At 41.8% G+C, this 19,175-nt stretch overlaps 1 protein-coding gene across 4 annotated transcripts in view; it reads right to left on the bottom strand.

Moving 5' to 3' along the window:
- Positions 1-19,175, bottom strand: part of ZFHX4 (zinc finger homeobox 4) — a 177,809-nt gene that overhangs the window by 135,884 nt on the left and 22,750 nt on the right. For 3 of the 4 annotated variants that reach the window (XM_081070325.1, XM_081070328.1, XM_081070326.1), the window contains exons 2-3: positions 16,441-19,112; positions 15,061-15,563 (exon numbers count right to left, since the gene is read on the bottom strand). In XM_081070325.1, coding sequence (XP_080926451.1) covers positions 15,061-15,563; positions 16,441-19,066 — 3,129 coding nt within the window. In that variant the 5' untranslated portion in view covers positions 19,067-19,112. The remainder of the gene's footprint in view (positions 1-15,060; positions 15,564-16,440; positions 19,113-19,175) is intronic. The other variant, XM_081070327.1, reaches the window with a different exon arrangement.

Genomic DNA, 19,175 nt, shown 5'->3' with positions numbered 1-19,175 from the left:
TGTTACCTTAATTAAGATCTACAGTGGAACGGTTTTTCTTTTCCATTTACTAATACTGTGTTTCCCCCAAAATAAGACCTAGCCAGACAATCAGCTCTAATGCGTCTTTTGGAGCAAAAATTAATATAAGACTTGGTCTTATTTTACTATAAGACCAGGTATAATATAATATAATAATAATATAATATAATATAATATAATATAATATAATATAATATAATATAATATAATATACTAAATACTGGGTCATATATTAATTTTTGCTCCAAAAGATGTATTAGAGCTGATTGTCCAGCTAGGTCTTATTTTTGGGGAAACAGGGTATGCTAACTAAGGCACAGAAATGTTTGCCAAAAACCACATCATGAATGAGATAGTCCGTTGCACACAGAAAATGCCTAACTCTTCTTTTAAACCTTCCTTGAGTTACAGAGAGACACAGGGAGACAGATGAGTATCTCTTTCACTGCTTTTCTCAGAGACATCACCCCACATCCTCCCATCCCACTCCACCCCGACATAAGAATAATGGGACGGTGTTGAAATGTGATACAATGCTTATGAAGCTCATCAGTGTTCAGAAACATCAGTGCTGAACTAGGCGGTCCATCTTAGGAAGCAGCTCCAGAGAATCTTTTAGCATGAGATAATATGGGAGCTTATCATGTTTTCTTGCATAATTCCCCCCTTAAAATGTTTTTTCATAACAAAACAGAAGGAAGAAATTAGGCACTGTTATGTTCTAACAGTAGGAACCCTGGCAGCTCAACCCGCAACCTCACCCTGCCCATGCCAGCAGGCCTTCGGATGATGGTTACATCTCTGGAAACGGGAAGCTTAAAGGAGCATTTGTAATTGTTGAATACAATCAGATGATGCCTGAAATAGCTTTAGGTAAAACATTAAGATAATGTGACTAGGGATTCATCCAATCAGATATTAGAACCAAGTGTATTTATGTTTTTATACCTACAAAACAGAAAATATCCTTCTGGCTAGTGAAAATAAAGTGCCAAGTAATATTTGAGCTTATCCATATTGCTATCATTATGAAAACATGATAAAATCATGCTTGCAGATATCACATAGGTGGGCGGGGGAGGCAAGAGGGAGAGAAGACCTAAATTATACTGTGACTGTACATTATTTTTCAACAATGGGACATCTTTACAGTGCGGAAACAAATAACCACACTCTTCATCAAAGCTCAGCAAAGCAGGAATCTAATTTTTCTCCAAATACCACAGGGGATCTAAATATTAACTTTCTAGATGACACAAAGGAGTAAATATTGCTAAAAAGTGTCATATAAAGTACTAAAAGTGTCCCTGAAAACTTCTGGAATTCAGAAAGGCTATAAACAGTGATAATTCACAAGAGCAAATAAAGCACAGATAAAAATACATATCATGTATTTTCTTCTACAAACTGGTGAGCTTCTTGAGGACAGGAACCCATCATATCCCCTAGTGTCTGCCTTCCTTACCATGGGGGGCCACACAGGGCACTTTTAACAGAAGAGGTGTGAGTGTTTTACTAGACCTTCAACCTAACAAAACACGTGTCTACAAATTTAAGTTTTAAAATAGACCAATTTTTCATTCCTACAACTATGGAGAATTCAGTTTATAGACATTTTTCAAAGAACATAGTATGAACCAAAGGAAAGAGGGGGGTAGATGAGTGTAAAAGGGATCAAATATACAGTGATGGAAAGAGAATTGACTCTGGTTGATGAACACACAATGTGATATAGGTGATGTATGACAGCATTGTACACCTGAAATCTATGTAACTTTGCTAACAATTGTCACCCTAATAAACTTCAATTTAAAACAAAAAAGAGCTGAAAACTACAGACTGTTATCAGTGGTTTTTCTAATCGGCCATCCCTCACTATCTCCACTCAAAGTCTTTAAATCTCTATTTATCTCACCGTTCCTTCACTTCTTCCTCTGTAATGGGATAGATGTACTTCTCAAAGATCAACTATTATAGGGACACTCTTTTATTTTCCTCCCTTTCATCCACAAACAAGGCCTTTCCTTCCAGGTATCTCTTCTCAATGTAATGTCTTCACTGGGTCAGTGTCCAGTAGAAGACTGGGGGTTCTGGAACCAGTCAATCTGAGTTCTAGTCAATCTGAGTTCAAATCCTGACTCAGTTGTCACTGTTGCCAGCTTTGTGACCTTGGATGAACTAAACAAGCTTTCATTGCCTTAGTTTCCTAATCTTCAAAATAGGTATCATAATAGTACCTACCTACTAAGGTGGCTCTTAGAATTAAATGTGAGTATATTTAAAGAACTTAGAAGATTATCTGCCACACAGTAAGTGCTCAATAAATGTTAGTACTTTTAATTTTCTCACTGAACTTATTGGCCACAGTGAAGCAGAAGATGCATAAGGAACATGATAAAAATTCATAATATTCTTTAAAGGAAAAGAGAGAAGGACCTGAGCATATACAAAAATAAGAATTGACTGCCAGTAGTAAAAATCTAGTTTATATTATTGATTGCCAACCCAGGAATTCCACTCCTAGGTATATACCCCTCCAAATAAAAACATATTTCCACCTAAAAAACGTGTACACAAATGTTCATAGCATCATTTCTCAGAACAGCCAAAAAGTGGAAACAAACAACTCAAAAGTTCACCAACTGATGACAGGATAAGTAAAACGTAGTTTATCCATACAATGGAAATTCCATAATAAAAAGGTATAAAGGACTGATACATGCAACAAAATGGATGAATCTTGAGAACATTTTACTAAGTGAAAGAAGCCAGTCACAAAGGACCACACATGGCTTGATTCCGTTTATAGGAAATGTGCAGATTAGGCAAATCTGTAGAGACAGAAACAATTAGTGGTTGCCTGGGTTGGAATTAGTAAAGGGGAGAGGGGCTAAATGGTACAGGATTTCTCTTTGGTGAGTTGAGAATGTTCTAAAGTCAACTGGTGGCATAACACTGAATATCCTAAAAAGTGGATGCATTGCATGGTATATGAATTACGTCTCAATAAAGCTATTTCAAGTTTAAAAAAAAAAATCAGCAAAGCAAAAGACAATGGCCTCAACATTCATTGTACTGTCCACACAGTAGATTTTGTAGCATACAACTTCAGTTCCTTCCTCTTCTAATTTAGAACTGATTTCTTGAAATTTTAATCATAAATGGACGAGACATGAAAACAACCAACGGTTCCTTCAATAGATGATAAAGATATGTATATACACAATGAAATACTACTCGGTCATAAAAAAAGATGAAATAGTGCCATTTGCAACAACATGGACGAATCTTGAGATTATTATGCTGAGCGAAATAGGTCAGACAGAAAAAGTCAAGAACCGTCTGACTTCACTCATATGTGGGATATAAAACTGAAAACAACAAAGGAACAAGACAAACAAACAAACAAATAAAAACTCATAGACAGAGACAACAGTTTAGTGGTTACTAAGGGATAAGGAGGAAGGGAGGTGGTAGATGAGGGTAAAAGGGATCCAATATATGGTGATGGCAGGAGAACTGACTCTGGGTGGTGAACACACAATGTGATATACAGATGATGTATTACAGAATTGCACAGTTGAAACCTATATAATTTTACTAACCATTGTCACACCAATAAATTTAATAAAAATAAATAAATACACAGCAATACAAAAAGAAATTTGAGTCACCTTTTCCTATGTAATTTCATGCTTAATTATTGAGATGGCTGCCTTATTCCAGTATTTCCCCACTATGGCTATCTCACAGAGGATCACTTCAAGATGACACTTGTTATAGTTACCTACTTCCCTGAATTTCAAAGATACTTCTAAGTGTCTGGTGGTATCTGCTGTGACTTTAAGACAAAGAGGAGACTAACTAGGTAGACAATAACCTGAGAAAATCTTTGCTTTTAAGGGTACTTTTAAAAAAGACTTAGTGCTCAAGCATTTGTCAAAAAATACCTGCTTCAATGGTGGGACCAGAACCTGTTTTTTGTAAAGGGAAAAAACGGCTTAATGCGCTCCCACAATAAGTGAGGCCCTGTACTTTTTGGAGAACCTATCGTTTTTACCAAATCACATCCTGTTCCCTGAGCCTTTGATTAGTCATGTGTACATACAGGACGGATTTGGGTGCTTGTTGACGAATCTTGCACAACTTCATCAAAGGTTTATTATCTCTGAGACTGAGAACACTTACAATGTGCAGGAAGAGATTTCTATGATCTGCTTTAAGACAAAATAAGTGGGCGTTAATGATTAACTCATACTCTTTGTCAATTTTTTAAAGTTAGTCTTCATATACTGTATTCTTACTCCTCTCTCTCTCTCTCTCTCATGCACGCACGCGCACACACACATGCATGCACACACATGCAATTTGCTCCACGGTTTGAGCAAAATAACTCTAAGTAGGTATCTGCAGATGCGTACTAAAAACATCATTGGAATACTGGCATTTTGCCTTTTTTAATCACTTAACACATGAGACCTGAATATACCCACATTCTTCTACACCTATTGACATAGGGAAAAAAAAAAGAAGAACATCAGTCTCAGTGTACTTCTGTACCAATTGTTTTCCAATAAGTTATCAAGACATTATAATTAAAGGGGGAGCTGCAGTTCTACAAGAAAAAATAAAATGACCTAGCACATGCCACAGGAACTTTTAAGTAAATATAATACCTGGGAGTCTCTGCCGAAACATATATCTAAATAAATGTTGACAAAATTAAGCAATTAGGAAGGCAGTTTTGCATTTATGACTTAAAGATGTTACTTCTATCGTTGTGTTAAGAATGAATACTCTAAAAACTAAATAATTCTTCATAAAGCCCATCTTAGTTTTTCTAACATTTAAACAATTAAGAGAGCCAAAGACTATTTCTCGGGGTGGGGGGAGTAATTTATGAACTCCCCTTGGATCTATTTTTAAGGAATTTGGTTTTGAGACTAGGGAGGATTTTCCCCAGTAACACTCATCCTGGAAAAACTTGGTACAATTGTTCCATCCAAATGTGATTTTTTAATTACTTAATCTGCTAATAAAAACTTTAATAAACCAAAAAAAAACAATAAACCAGAACTTGCTTTTAGCCAAAATATTTCTCAAAAGACATCACAAGGCCTCTGTAAAAAAACAGTGATAGTCTCACATGGTAAATAGGAGAGAGTTTTCTTCCTTCTAAAGTATTGTGCAATATCAACTCAGCCAATAAAATAAATTCTGAAAGATACATTCTAGTGTCTGCAAAATTCCCATTTCAACCTATTAAACTTATTTCAAAAAACAATACTATATATTTGGTATAAAAGTTGGAAATCATTCGCCCCACCCCCGCTCACCCCCCAGCCCACCTCACCACCCTCCTCCGCCACCTTCCCAGGCCCTCAGGTCTGATGTCACCTACTCTGTCACTCCATGGTAAATCCTCAATGTATGTTGAGTTTCAAGGAGAGGCCTTGGAAACTGACTCTCTTTCAGAGGTGATGTCAATTAGACTTGCTACCTGATTTCCCACTATTGAACAATGAATGATTTTAGGCACTAAAGGCTTAGGCTAGTGTTATTCTCAGGCCTGCCAAATGAATAGAAAGCTTTGAAGTCTTTGAAAGACGCTGCCCAGTATAACTATCACAATGTCCTTGAACACTTTCCCCACTCCAGCCGTAGGTACTAGAAGCTTCTCTACTGCTAACAATTCTGTCATTCCACAATTCAGACTATTCTCACTTTCCAGCCAAAGAACATTTCCATTCGCGAACGTGGTCAACTGCAGCAATGATCGCAACGGACAATTTTTGGCAGGATCAAGTAGCCAGGTTCAGGAAGGCAAGATTTCCCCAAAGCATCTCGAAGTTCAGTCAATGTAAATAGTTGTAACAAGATTTGAGGCTTTCCATTGCCACCATTCACTCAGTTTCGAAGAGGAGAGAGAGGGAGTGCGTTAGAAACACGTGGTAGAAAGGAAATTCCTGGAACCTTGCAACTAACACAAATGGAAGGGAGAAGTGAAAGATGAAAGTAAAAAAAGAATAATTCGAAACAAGATTGCCTTTTAAAATTCTATAGTAAAGAGCAAGTGCCTAGGACTTCCTCCAGGAGTTCAAAGCATGTTGGGCAAAGGGAAGAGGAGACTGGGGTGCTGGGCAGAGAGCAGAGAGCAGAGTGGGTGTCAGCTGTTCTTGTGTAGTAAGTTAAATGCGGAGGGAAGCACGTTCCCTCTTTCAGGTCAGCGGGGTACCATTTAGTACATTACTGCTGAAGTACCCTGGTGACCTGAATGAATTAAGGCAGCTTCCAAAGGTGCTTAACTTGCAAGCACCCAGAGAGAGCTCAGGCACTAGAAGTGATAAATATTCTATTAGTCCTTTCTATTTAATAAACCCAACACCCAAAAATGCCAGTGGAAGGAAGTTTCTTTAAAGTGAAAGGCCTCTGTTGTGACAGGAAATATTGAGGTGACAATTTTAACCCGTAGTGTCTCCTTCTAGCTTGTCGGTGACCCAAAGGGCCTGAGTTTCTCATCGCAGGTGACAGCCGTCTTGGATACAAACCCCACCCGCCAGCACTTAGGTTTCCTTGCGTCTGCGATATATTTAAGGGAATCTGCTCACTTACGGAATACACGTTGGGCTCCAAAAAGATGAAGTCCTGGACAAAATGGGAAAGTTTGCCTCGGAGGCTCCCAGCCTTGCTCTTCCTTTCCCATTCCCTGGTCTTTCTTTCCTCAAGTACAACGGAAAGTTTTCTCCTTAGCGAAACCTCAGAACGTGGGCTATGGCATGAGGGGAGAAGAAAGCACAGCACAGGCTCTCGCTGTCTGTGGTTTGTCCTGAATCTCAAGTCTCCTCAGGTGGTAAAACGGGAATAATACCAGACAGGTCTTAGGAAGTGTCGAGGAGAGAACACACACGAAAAGTTTAACTTACTATGATTGTTGTCACTCTATGTCCTCTCTTCAAAAAGTAGTGACATTTTTAAAAGGTGATAAGTGGATAAGTCAATTATCAATGTGGCTTCATGCTGACAGACCATCTGGCATCAGAAGAAGGGATATTTTGGGTTAAGACTGTTGCCAAGATCTCATAAGTTACACATAGGCAGTGAATTGCCAACTCTAGGTATGAATGAAGCTCTTCCTGACCCAGGACGCATCATCACAGCCTAAGAATCACTACTTTAAACCTTTAAAAGCTTGTCTCCCAAACTGGAGTTTAGCGATACAGGCGAACCCATCAATAGCTCATTTCTTTCCATCCTCAGCCCGGTATGCCACTGATTTTATCAGCAGATATCCAGGGACAAAGAATTTTTCAACCTTAACCTTCCTTCGTCTACACCACTCCTCAAAATTGCTTAATGGAAAACAGTAACCCTGACATTTATTCCTTAAGCAACAAGGAGAGAGAAATGTATATTCTATGCAATAGTATTTCCAATGAAAGAAAGGCTTTAGGAAAATCTGAATCAATAAAGTATTGAGAGTATGGTCTCAATGCACTTTTATATTTACATATACGTATTTAATATATGTTAAGTATTACAGTCAAGGCTACAAAAGTGCTTCTCCTTAACATAAGAAAACTCAAATATTAATAAAACCAAGTAAAATAAAATGTTGCCACACATAATTGTTATCATTAATAACAGAACTGGCCATTACAGTAACTGTTCTTTAAGCAGAACTCTCACTGCCAGGTTTGTAAATTGAAGTTACAAAGATTCTCCAAGCATCAAACGAAAGTAACATCCCAGTTCTACAAAGGGGTTGACTGAAGTTGTAATCTGACACATTTGCATTCTTAATTAAGTGGTTTTCTTCTTCATTTTCTAAGCAATGCACCAGTCGCGTCATCCTCATGGATGAAGAACGGCATACACATTCCAACTGATAGAAAAGCTCTGTCCTGCCCTCATATTCCCACCATAGCACTTGTCTGACACTGATCGACGAAGTCTTGCCCCGCCAGAAAGAGGTAAGAGTAAGCCGAGATATACACGAGACAATATTCCTGTATTTACTGTTGATGACCCAAGAGAACAGTCATACTCAGTTCTTTGACAGACCAAGCATTATTGAAAAAAAGAAGCATGGAAGATTGGGATAGCTAGTACATGGCTTCAACCCTTAATTATTGTATTAACATCCCTGCCATATTGGAAGAACAGAGTGAGGGAAGAAGCATCACCTTAGAGAAGATGGCTTACATCCTATCACATTAATGGGATACAACCTCCCTACACACTAACACTGTAAAACCTGGCACATAGTAAGTGCTCAACGAATGTTTCTGTATTTTGTAGAAGTAAAACTTGAGCTATCCCGGGGTACTCTGCAAATAGAATGCTGGCCTCCTCCTAGGTTACTGAATCTGCGACGACGTTTCCTCACGTGTTCGCGGGGGCTGTGCCTCCATTGTTGTCCTGCTTTTGACTAAATCATAGCAGCATAAGCCTTCGTGCACTACACTGATAATTTGGGAAAAAATTGCCTTTTAAGGCTTGAATTATCTGAATAATGAACAAATCTCCACGTCTAATTGAACTCAGCCTGAGCACAGGCTCAGACTCCAAGCAAACTTGGTGAAGCATTTCCAGTAGAACTCAGGCAGGCCAGATGTTCTGGAAGCAGAACCACGGTCATTATGCACATGCCAGCTCCTCCCCACTCCACCCCAGGCCAAGACCCTTTCAGCAGTGTGAGGCCTGCTTAACATATGACTCTGGCTGCCTTGCGGCATGGCATCCCAGGGCCCATTGGAACAGTTCAGCGATTTTAAACAAGCTCCACTGGCAGGGACAATTAAATTGAAGCCAAAGAAACACGCAGGGAGAGCACGTTAATTATGAGATAGCACCTTTGCCTGCATTACCTAAATGACCTTGGGGGCGGGGGGGCGACCCATAAGCGATTTACTACTTTGGGTGAAACCATACCTACACTTCACACGCGATTCAATGAGTACGCATTATATAAAGTCCGTAACATAAATCATAAAGTATGATTTATTATTAAAGACCTGGGACTCAAGGGAAGGAAATGGTAATGCCAAAATTTTTAATGCGTTTCTGAGGTGGGGGTGGGGGTGGGGGATGGTAGTGTGTGTGTGTGTGTTTCTGCCTGTCTGCCTGTGTGTGTTTGGAAGGAGATAAATGAAGAAAGCTCGTAGGGTCGGGCAATGCTCTACCTAACCCCATGCTGACATAATCACTGTACCCCCTCACACATAGAAATTCATCCAGACGAAGCAGCTCACTTAAGACAAAATACATCCTGGGAAAGGCTTCAGAGTCATTTACACCTTTGTATGTTCTTCGTGGCTTTTATGAAAGGGCTTCTTTCCCCTTCATTAAAAGAATACTAGTTTTCTTTGGGGAATCAGATATGCAATCTTGCAGCATGGGGTATCCATGCAGAGAAGCTCTAGGTGGGATAAAATAGTAAGGATTTCAGAAAAACAGGACATAATAGTGTGTGCCTGGTGTGTAGGGCGACAGCAGTACCAGTTAAGGAGAGACAGGTCGAAAACAAAATAGGCAGGTTCCAGCGACACACTTTGCTCTCTTTAAATTTCGTCTGGGTGTGTTAACAGTTTCACCCATTAAGTATCATTTTATCTATCCTGACATGGATGTAATAAGTTGCTAATGCCTAGTCCAAAGTAATCCTTCTAGGAATTGCTATGTATGCATGTATGCATCATCTATCTGTCTATCTATCTATCTATCTATCTATCTATCTATCTATCTATCTATCTATCTATCTATCCATCCATCCACCTACCTATTATACAGTTAGATGGACTGAGATTTTTGTCATATATTTTTCTAGCAGAATAAAAAGAGGCTTCTCATTTCATAATGCAATGTATTGTTGGCCATGTGAATACAGGAGAAAGTTCCACACTTGTGCTGGAGTTACCCAGTTAGAACACATGGCGGTGTGTCAGCAAATGTCAAGCTGAAAACCAGAAGTAGATGCAGTAGGTAGGGCTGGCCAATGACATCACGATCTCGAAAACACCCGTGATTTATCATTTGCTATTAGCTAACCAGCTCCTCTCTATTTGATCTGTGTATTTATTCATTATAAGCATTATGCAAGCATGTATTTTTCTACTACAGAAACTGGTTTTTCAACCTCTGCCTTGTCTTTTTATATGAGACTACAATAGAATCATTTGAATTGTGATTACTTTTTTAAATAAATCCTGCAACTGGAATTGAATTTCGCACTGCAGTTCAACCTTGAAAGGAACATAAATCTGAAACCAATACAAAAAGTGCACAATTTTCCATATTCAGGTTAATGTTGAGCAACAGAAAAGAATAACTTTTGTTTATCTCTGAAAACAGCTTTCTTCATCTAAACAAATGACTAGAATAAGATTGAGAAAAACCTGTTTGGGTTTCTTAGATACACACACATATTCCAATTTCCTTTTGCACAATGACTTTTATGCAAATGTGTGCCACACAATCTCCTAACCTCTTTTACCATCACCCCAGGACAAAGAACAGTTCCATAATTGAAATGGTACATATCTGGTATGTTTGATTTTAAATTGCAAAGTTGGACTCGGGCCTATTGAAATGAAAATCCTTGTGATTCTTTGTTAAGTCCAAACTGATCGGGTTATTATTTCCTACTATGAAAAAAAAAACAGCAAAAAACAAAATATAGGTGAAGATAATTATTCCGTTTTTTATTTCCTTGCCACATACTTTTCCCAACCTGGCTCCCTGCATGCAGTCTCTTCTGTGACCTTCCCCCACACTTTGATTTTGGTTCTTAACCCGGATTCTTTCATCCATAACATGGGTAATGAGAAAACTCCAAAAAATGTTCCTTGGGGGAATGTTACACTAAAAGTTACCTAGCACTAAATCCCACATGTGTTCCTTTGCTCACCATGGAGATGAGAGATTCCTTCACTGCTCTCAGCCAATTTGAAATCCAAATATGAAAAGAGCATCATAGAATTCACACAGACTATTCTGCTTCACCACTTGCGGATGTGGGAAGAAAAACTGCTAGGACAATTAAGCTTTTGACTTTGAACCAGCAAAGCTGTGAACACCTCACTTAAAAACCCATGTGATATTCCAGGAGAAGTGGGAGTGGAGGTGAGGACAGACTCTTTGCATGTCCTACATAGGATGGGGGTAGACCAATCAGCTGGCTCGGAAAGTCTTCGCCATTCTGAGCCAAGAATAAGCTAAACGGTAGATCTGAAATGTCGCCAGAGTCTTATTTGTCCTTTCTCAGGTTGAACGTTTAGTGTTAAGTAGTTTTGATGATATCTTTTTTACTGCACTCTTTAGAAAAAGTTTGGGATCATTTAAAGGGCAGACCAGATTGCAGTGAATGTTTTTGCAGTGAAGGTTGGCAGTAAAGGGGTGCCTTTAAAACATTTCCCAGTTTGTTCCTTAGTCCATGATTCATCCTACAAATATTTATCGAGGCCTCATTGTGGGAATATGACACACACGTGTAGGGATACAAAGGTGTGAAATTAGCAGAATATAATCAAATCCAATAAAGTGGTTAGCTGAGAAACACTGTTTGCATTAGACATGGATATGGACGTGGTCTTGGTTATGGATAAGGATAAGGATATGGAGAAGACTATGGATATGGACACACACACACACACACACACACACACACACACATACTCATCTTGCAATACTGTAGCTCTCTATGCATTTGGTGTTAACCTCACTTGAAATACACTTTCATAGTTAAAAGAGAAGATGAAGGACACACTGCAGTTTCATTTTATTGTTTGGATTTCCTAGACCAATTTTGCTTCATCATGAAAATTTTTCTGGGGAAAAATCAAACTGTGCTTCGCCCTTCAGAGAATTTGGCTTGAAGAAATGAGTAAGATTTTCTTCACAAAAGTCCTTTCTGAAGAAATTCTAAGGAAAAAAATGCTGCCAGAAAAGGGAATACAGCTTTGCTTGTTTCTGTAGTCATCATTAGCAAGAAGACATAAAGGTATTCTTTTATTTTTTCCTTTTTTGAGACCATATGGAAAGATCATCAACATATTCCGCCTCTGGGTTCTTTGCCAAAATACCATAACCCACAAGCCTTCTACCTTAAACATAAAAGGAAAGGTGTTGTTCTGGTCAAATAAAGAAATAATTTTTACTAGCATACGTCTAATGTTAAAGCTGCCTAAATCCTGCCAAATACATTAAAACAACATCTGTAAAACAGATTCTCATTAAATTGATCAGTTTAAAGTTAAGCAGCTAGGCAGATGATGCTTTTAAGCTCACCCTTCACCTTTAACTTTTGACCCCCTGAAACTGGAATGAGGACACACACTTCTTTTAGGCAGTACGGCAAGAGGGGAAGTGGTCTCTCCGAATCAAAGTGACACATCGCCACACTCCAAGTGTTGTGAATCAATGTCGTCAGTACCAAGAAAAGCGGACTACTCCCAGCTCTGCGTTTGTCCCATAACTGCTACTTGTCACTTTCCCTTCAAGTTGGAATACTTCCCGGTGCAAAACGATGTAAATTAAGCTCTTAATGAAAATGAATTTTATATAGGGAGATGACTGTCTAGTCATTAACTCAGAAACTATTTTAAGTCTAATTTGAATATTTTAGCCACATTACAAGCCATCATTTTTTTCCAGGCCCTGGCCAATCTGTTAGGTTCTCATTTAAAAGCAATTAATGCTACTTATGAAGCAATTTTATTTTGCCGACGCAAGCCAACCAAGCTTGCTAATATCCTCATGACTGCAGTTGAAAATCCTCTAGAGCTGACTCACACCGTTTCTGTAAACCAATTTAGAAATGGCATCTTAACTCATCACTACTCTGGAGAACTTCTGTAGTTACAACTAGGAATAAAGAGGGCTCCTTGAAGGAAATGCAAAATAGCATAGTTCCATGGCCCAATACCAAGTTGGAATAGCGCAAATATTTCTCTCTTCAATGTTCTTTGAATTCAAGGTAAGTTTGTTCAAAGGGTGCTTTTGTTTGTTTGCTGACCATTTGCAGACACTATTCAAGGAGGACACTTGGGCATTAAGGAGATAAGCAAAACAAGGTGGGGAAAAGAAAAATTGTATGTGATATAACATTTTTAAGGTAAACGTACATATGTATCGTTTGGTTCTGGGACCTAAAGCTCGCTCTACTTCACAGCCCTCTTTATGAACAAGGATTTATCTCATTTGGTTGGTATACATTCAAAGACAATGTCCAACTCTCCCTGAAAAGGAACCTCCAGAATAACTCTGGCGCCCAGCAGTGAGGGCGGTCAATCCATGCTCATGGAATGAATTTGGATAAACTGAAGCCACACACACAGAGACACGCACATTTAAATAGTCACCAAACAATTAAATAACCTTTCCTGAGAAAATAAACATCAATGCTCTACCTTCCTTTAGTTTCCCACATGAGATTAATAAAACAGAAAAATTAGTACATTTGTATCTTCTAGTCACAACCTGTTAATTTAAAGTGTTAGAGGAGCTGCATGAACATAAACACAGTTCATGAATATTCTATACAGCTCCCAGGGTCGAGATCCATTATTTATACAAACTTAATGTTTGTTTTTTCTCCTAGGTATTCTAAAAGTTTTAATAGGTCAGGTATCAACCGAAAAAAAAAATGTTGACAATTGAACGGTTGTCAAACATTTGCTGTAAAACCTATGAATGATAATACAAGTAATTCGTTACATTATATTTTCAATACCATCAACTTAGAAGCTTTCCATCTTACATTAGGGCCTGAACTCCCTTCAAACTGTGTAACCCAAATCTAAAGCTTTCATTATTGATCCCGAGTGGGGATATCACAGCAACAATGTTACAAATTCTCACACCATGTCTTTAGGTTTTTATGCTCAGTACATCAGTCTACAACTTGAACTTCCAGAAACAAAAAATAGTGCCAGGCCTACCCAAATAAATAAATCCTTCACGTGCTCTAGATAGCCACAATCTGCTCTTCTTACCGTGTGTTTATAGTTCGAAATAGTATTAGAAAAGCCATAGGTATTATAATCGCTGGTTGACTCCTCATAGTATAGTTATCACTGATTTCTAGTATAAATCAATAGATAACACTTGCAAAATGGATTTTACAATCATATTTAGAGCTTGTTACAATGACTAATGGTTTGCAATAGTTTCTGAATTTTAATATCCTCTACACAAAAGAAGTTTTTAATAAGTTACCAAGTTATTCATCATAGAAATAAATCTGTTACATGTGTACATGAACGAAGACAATCAAGCCAATCCAGTAAACAAACTGCAACAAATAAATTAACCAGTAATTCAGCTTTAGAAAAAAGTCAAGACAAGTTGTGGAATAAATGGTGCTCATCACTTGCAGGTATCCATTAATCTGCATAGTTTTTTTCCCCCAACAAAGATAAAAGTATATTTGTCATTTAATGAACATTTTTATTTGCACCATTTATTTGAACACTTTATTTGCACCCATGGAGGGGACAAAAACATTATTAGCTGGGAAAAGTCATACAAAATAACTACAGAGGTAAGGGAGAGTGTTGACTCAATACTACTAGGTGCCTAAAAAAAAAAAAAAAGGCAAAACACACCTATCTGTTTGCAAGGTCCGTGATTGTCACCAAACAAAAGATGATACATTCATGAAGTAGACTGCTCCCTGTAACCAGTGACACTTATCCAAGAGAGATACTATGTTATTTTTTAATCACAGGTTTCAAAGTATTGTGTTACATATGAAAATACTTAAATAAAAAAAAAATTATTGTATTTGGGGGAAACCAGTCAAGCAATCAATGCCACTGACATAGACGTAAAAGGGCCATGTAGCAAAATCTTTCAAATATGCTCTCCAGTTCCCTCGATTGCCAGGGATGGTTAGTAACGTGAGGCAGAAACTGTGCACCTTACCCTTCTATTTCTATTTTCCCCCTCTTTTTTCTGAGCTTGCAGATCTGTGCTCCAAGCTCTGAAACAGTTAATTCCCTTCTCTCCTCTGTGCCAAGGGAAATGAATGTCCCCGCTTACCTTGTAGAGCTTCAGGGCCGCCTCGTGCCTGTGATTGGTGGTGTGCAAGCGTAACTTATCCACACTGTTGGTATAGTAGTCACAGGCGTTGCATTTCAGGTGGACGGGGTTGCCAATGGCAATACACTTGAGTCTCCACTCGTTGCTTTTGCCCCCTTCTTTAATGTGGGCCACCAGTTGGTATTTCTGCATATGTTTATCAGTCTTGCAGTGGAGCTGGAAGTTGGCTTTGAGCTGGGTGTTGTAGTTACAGAGCTTGCACTGGTAGATATCTCCAATTACAGCCCTCCATTCCTCTTCGGGGAGAGAGCGCTCGCTGGTCACGTGCACGCTTAGGGCCTCCAGGCTGTCAGAGGTGAATTTGTTGCAAACAGCACACTGGAATAGCTTCAGCGCTGGGTCACTGATATAAGGTGACAGCTCTCCTGCAGTAAGGAGGGACAGGTCATCACCCATTAGCTGACCACTGGCAAGCCGGATTTCAGGCGGCAGCTCATTATTTACTACAGGAAGAAAAAAATTAAAAGGAAAAATAGAGACTCGAAAACACAGCACACACAAAGGAACCCGTAAACTAAAGTCGACCGGGAATGTGCTTTCTCTAGAGCTTAAACTATAAAAAGCTGTAATAGGATTGAATCGGGATCAATTACAATCATCCTTTCAACTTCTAAATTCCCTCATCAGATAGCTTTAATTACTCCTACTGGGCATGATGTCATTCTGAAATTTGTATTTTCCAGAGCAAGCCAGTTGATCGATACCATAACAAAACAGTCACGTGTTTGCGATTTCAAAGCCTAGATAAACTTAACCTAAGCGCTAATTGTGATTTCACAATTTGTCTGAGAGCTTGATGAGATCTGGCTAACACTGCGTGTGTGTGTGTGTGTGTGTGTGCCTGTCATCTGCTGCCAAATACCTGGGCTAAGGTAACAGCGTGACTGTCAGCAGTTCAATTCTGTCCAGTCACAGACATTCAAATCGTTTTCAAAACTATTTAATTAAAACTAAAGGGTCTACCCTGTAGAAGCTCCGGTTGGCTATTTCAGGGAACGCCTGCCAAGATCCAAGCCAGAAGCCTCGTAAAGCGTGGCTAAGGCCTGCAGGCCACTCAGGCACAGGAGCGTGGGTTCATTACTGAATAAGGGCAAGGCTGGCTCACTGTGAGGCTGCCGAGGGTCCCTTCACTCCTTCCTCTAGGAAGTTACGTCGAGGTCGAAGCCAAGCACCGGTGGTGGACTGATGATCCAACTTACAGAGGAAGTCCCTTCCAGGTCAGCTGTCCCCAGTGCGTTGGCATTTGTCTGCGCGCGTGGTGCCCACCCCAAACGCGAGGGGAGAGACGAAGTGGCGTGCAGAGAAGCGGTCCATACTCACCAAGTCCCGGGGCCAGGGCGGCCGCCGTGGCCGGGTCCAGCTGGAACGGGCTGATGAGGAGCTGGGGGTCCGCGGGGTTTTCCAGCTTCATCCCGGTCAGGCCTATGTTCTGGGCCAGGTAGTACTGGTAGAGTTCCGCCTCGGCGGGGGCCAGGCCTAGGTGCACGTTGTGCTGGATCTGCTTCATGTTCTGCTGCAGAAGCACCATGTTGTGCATGTGCTTTTCGCTCGTCATGTGAATGCGGAGGTTCCTGGCCACGTTGGTTTCGTAGTCACACACCTCGCACCGCCAGGTGGGCTTCTGCTTGGGTTTGGACGGAGAGGGCGTCCCGCAGCCGCCGAGGCTGGGGTTGGGGGCGGGGGCGGCGTGGCCGAACACCTGCTCCCCGGTGCCGTTCTGGAGGTTCTGGACGTTGTTCAGGTGCTTGTCGGACTGCATGTGAATGCTGAGGTTGCCTTTGGTCGTGGTAGAGTAGTTACAAACCTCACAGCGGAAGGGTTTATAGCCACACGTGTAGCTCTCCCCCCGGGCGAGCCGGGGGTGAGGCTGTCCAGTCTTACAATAGACACACGAGCCGCCGGGCTCCGGGTGTTTCTCCTTCATGTGGGCCTCCAGCGTCTGCTGGTACTTGTAGTGCCAGTTGCATTTGGGACACTTGAGGGTCTTGCAGGAGTTCCTGGAGTGCATCATGGTCATGTGACCGCCCAGGGACCTCGAGGACCCCAACACCGTGTCGCACTTGGGACACTCGATGCCACTGCCCGGTGAGCCGTCTCCTCCGGGCCCCGGGGTGCCGGGGGCACTGGGGGCGAAGCCGTGCTGGTGGGGAGGAGCCGCGCTGTCCTCGTCGCCCCGGCCCGTGTCACCGGCCACAGGGGCCGCGGCGCTGTCCTTACTGCCACCTGCTTCTGCAAAGTCCTTGCCACCCATGCCGTAGGTATTGTTCGCCAGGCTGCCACCGGCCCGGACGGCGGAGGCGGCGGCCTGTGTCTTCTTCTCTGCGTCGTCAGAAACCGTCGCCGAGGAGGAGGAGGACGACGACGGGGGGCCCTTTTCGATGAATTTTAGCACACTGGACGCTAAAGGAGAAATGCTTTGGTTTAAGAGAGGGAAGTCTTTGTGAGCCATGCCGTCGGTGAGCTCGCCTAACACTTCCTCGTCGTCGAGGTCGTGGGAGTACACGTCCTCTTCCTCCTCCTCCCCCGCGTCCGCGTCCGCGTCCGGGGGCTCCCTTTTGACCGGGCAGTCCCCGTCGGGCTGCGGGACGGCGCTCTCCTTCGGCCTTTCACAGTTGTTCTCTTGGTCTTTGCTCTCGGACGTCTTGCTCGACTCGGACGACGACGCGTGGCCGAGGGAGACAGAGGTAATCGGGGTGTTCACGACTAAACTGGACAGCCCCCCCAGAGTCACTTCAGCCTTTGGCATCGGGGTGACCCCCAGCGACTGCTCTGCGGAGCTCGAGCTGCCCGCGCTGCCTTTCAGGAAGGCGAAGCCCGCCGGCAGAGAGTCACCGTTTTCAACGTGAAAAGCGCTCCATAAACCGCGGAACGTGGGGTCAGGTCCTATGAGGTTCGTAGTAGAAAAGTGGGGGTACACAGAAGTGGATTTTTTTGGTTCCAGGAAGCTTATAAGAGGTTCTTTGTCTTTGCCAATCCCCTGTATTATGGCGGAGACGCATTTATTACTGAGGAGCTTCTGCTCCTCGTCATTGAGGGTCATCCGATGGTCATGCACAGCATGGGTCACGAACGACCGGATATAACCGAAAGACAACTTGCACAAGAAACACATTAACACGGGTTTCCTCTTCCCGTCGCTAACACAACCGTCGAATTTGGACAGGTCCACATTGTTGGGGACATCTTTGGACACACAGGAGTTTTTGGCCGAGCCGTCGCTGCTTAGATAGTCTTTCTCTCGCTTGTGTCGGAGATCATACACACGGAAACTGTGCAACACAGGACCGACTCCTGCGAACGCTGAGGTATTTGGGAAAGCCTGGTCGGCTGTAAATGGTTTCCCGAGGGATGAAGCGATATGAAAAGTGTTGATGATCTGCGGGTAGAACGACATGGGTGCAGAGGCAGCCTGGTCACTCTTCTCTCCAGCGGGTGCCAGGGAGCCCAGGAACGTCGCCGTGGAAAAGAGCTTGCTGTTTGCCCCAGTCTGTGCATTCTGCCCGCTTTCTTTGGAGTCCTCAATTATATATGCTGACCCATCAGGCTGGTAAACGATCTCCCCTGTGAGGTTTTCCACGTCACTGTCCTCTAACTCGCTGACCTCGCTCTCGTTGTCATCCTTCAAGATGGGGAGGCGGGCATTGGGGCAGTGGTGTTCCATGTACTTCTGTAAACTGGGAAAAGAAGTGGCACATTCGTTGCAGGGTATCTCCTTTGCTGAGGGAACCTGAGTGGCAGCTGCATTCTCGACGCCGAAACCCAGCAAGACTTCACTTTTGCGCCCATCCGTTTTCAGGTTGTCATTGGTGGAGCTGTTTTCCCTGTCAGGCTCCATCTCTGCAGCTTTCTCGGGCACCTCATTATCAAGTTGTGTCGTTCCACATAGCTTTGATGTGCTCTGCCCATTCTCCTGCCTTGAGATAGGAGAGGAGTCACAGGTTTCCATGGCAATTGCTACATAGGGATCTCATTTCATCCAGCCTGTCAGGGACCTGGATAAAAAATAAGGTGAGAGAAGCCATTTTTATTAAATAATGACACAGCTCACTAATAGC

Source organism: Rhinolophus hipposideros (assembly GCF_964194185.1).
Source record: "Rhinolophus hipposideros genome assembly, chromosome: 13".
Lineage (NCBI taxonomy): Eukaryota > Metazoa > Chordata > Mammalia > Chiroptera > Rhinolophidae > Rhinolophus > Rhinolophus hipposideros.
Note: the sequence above shows the minus strand (reverse complement) of the source record. Positions and strands in the feature narration are given on the sequence as shown.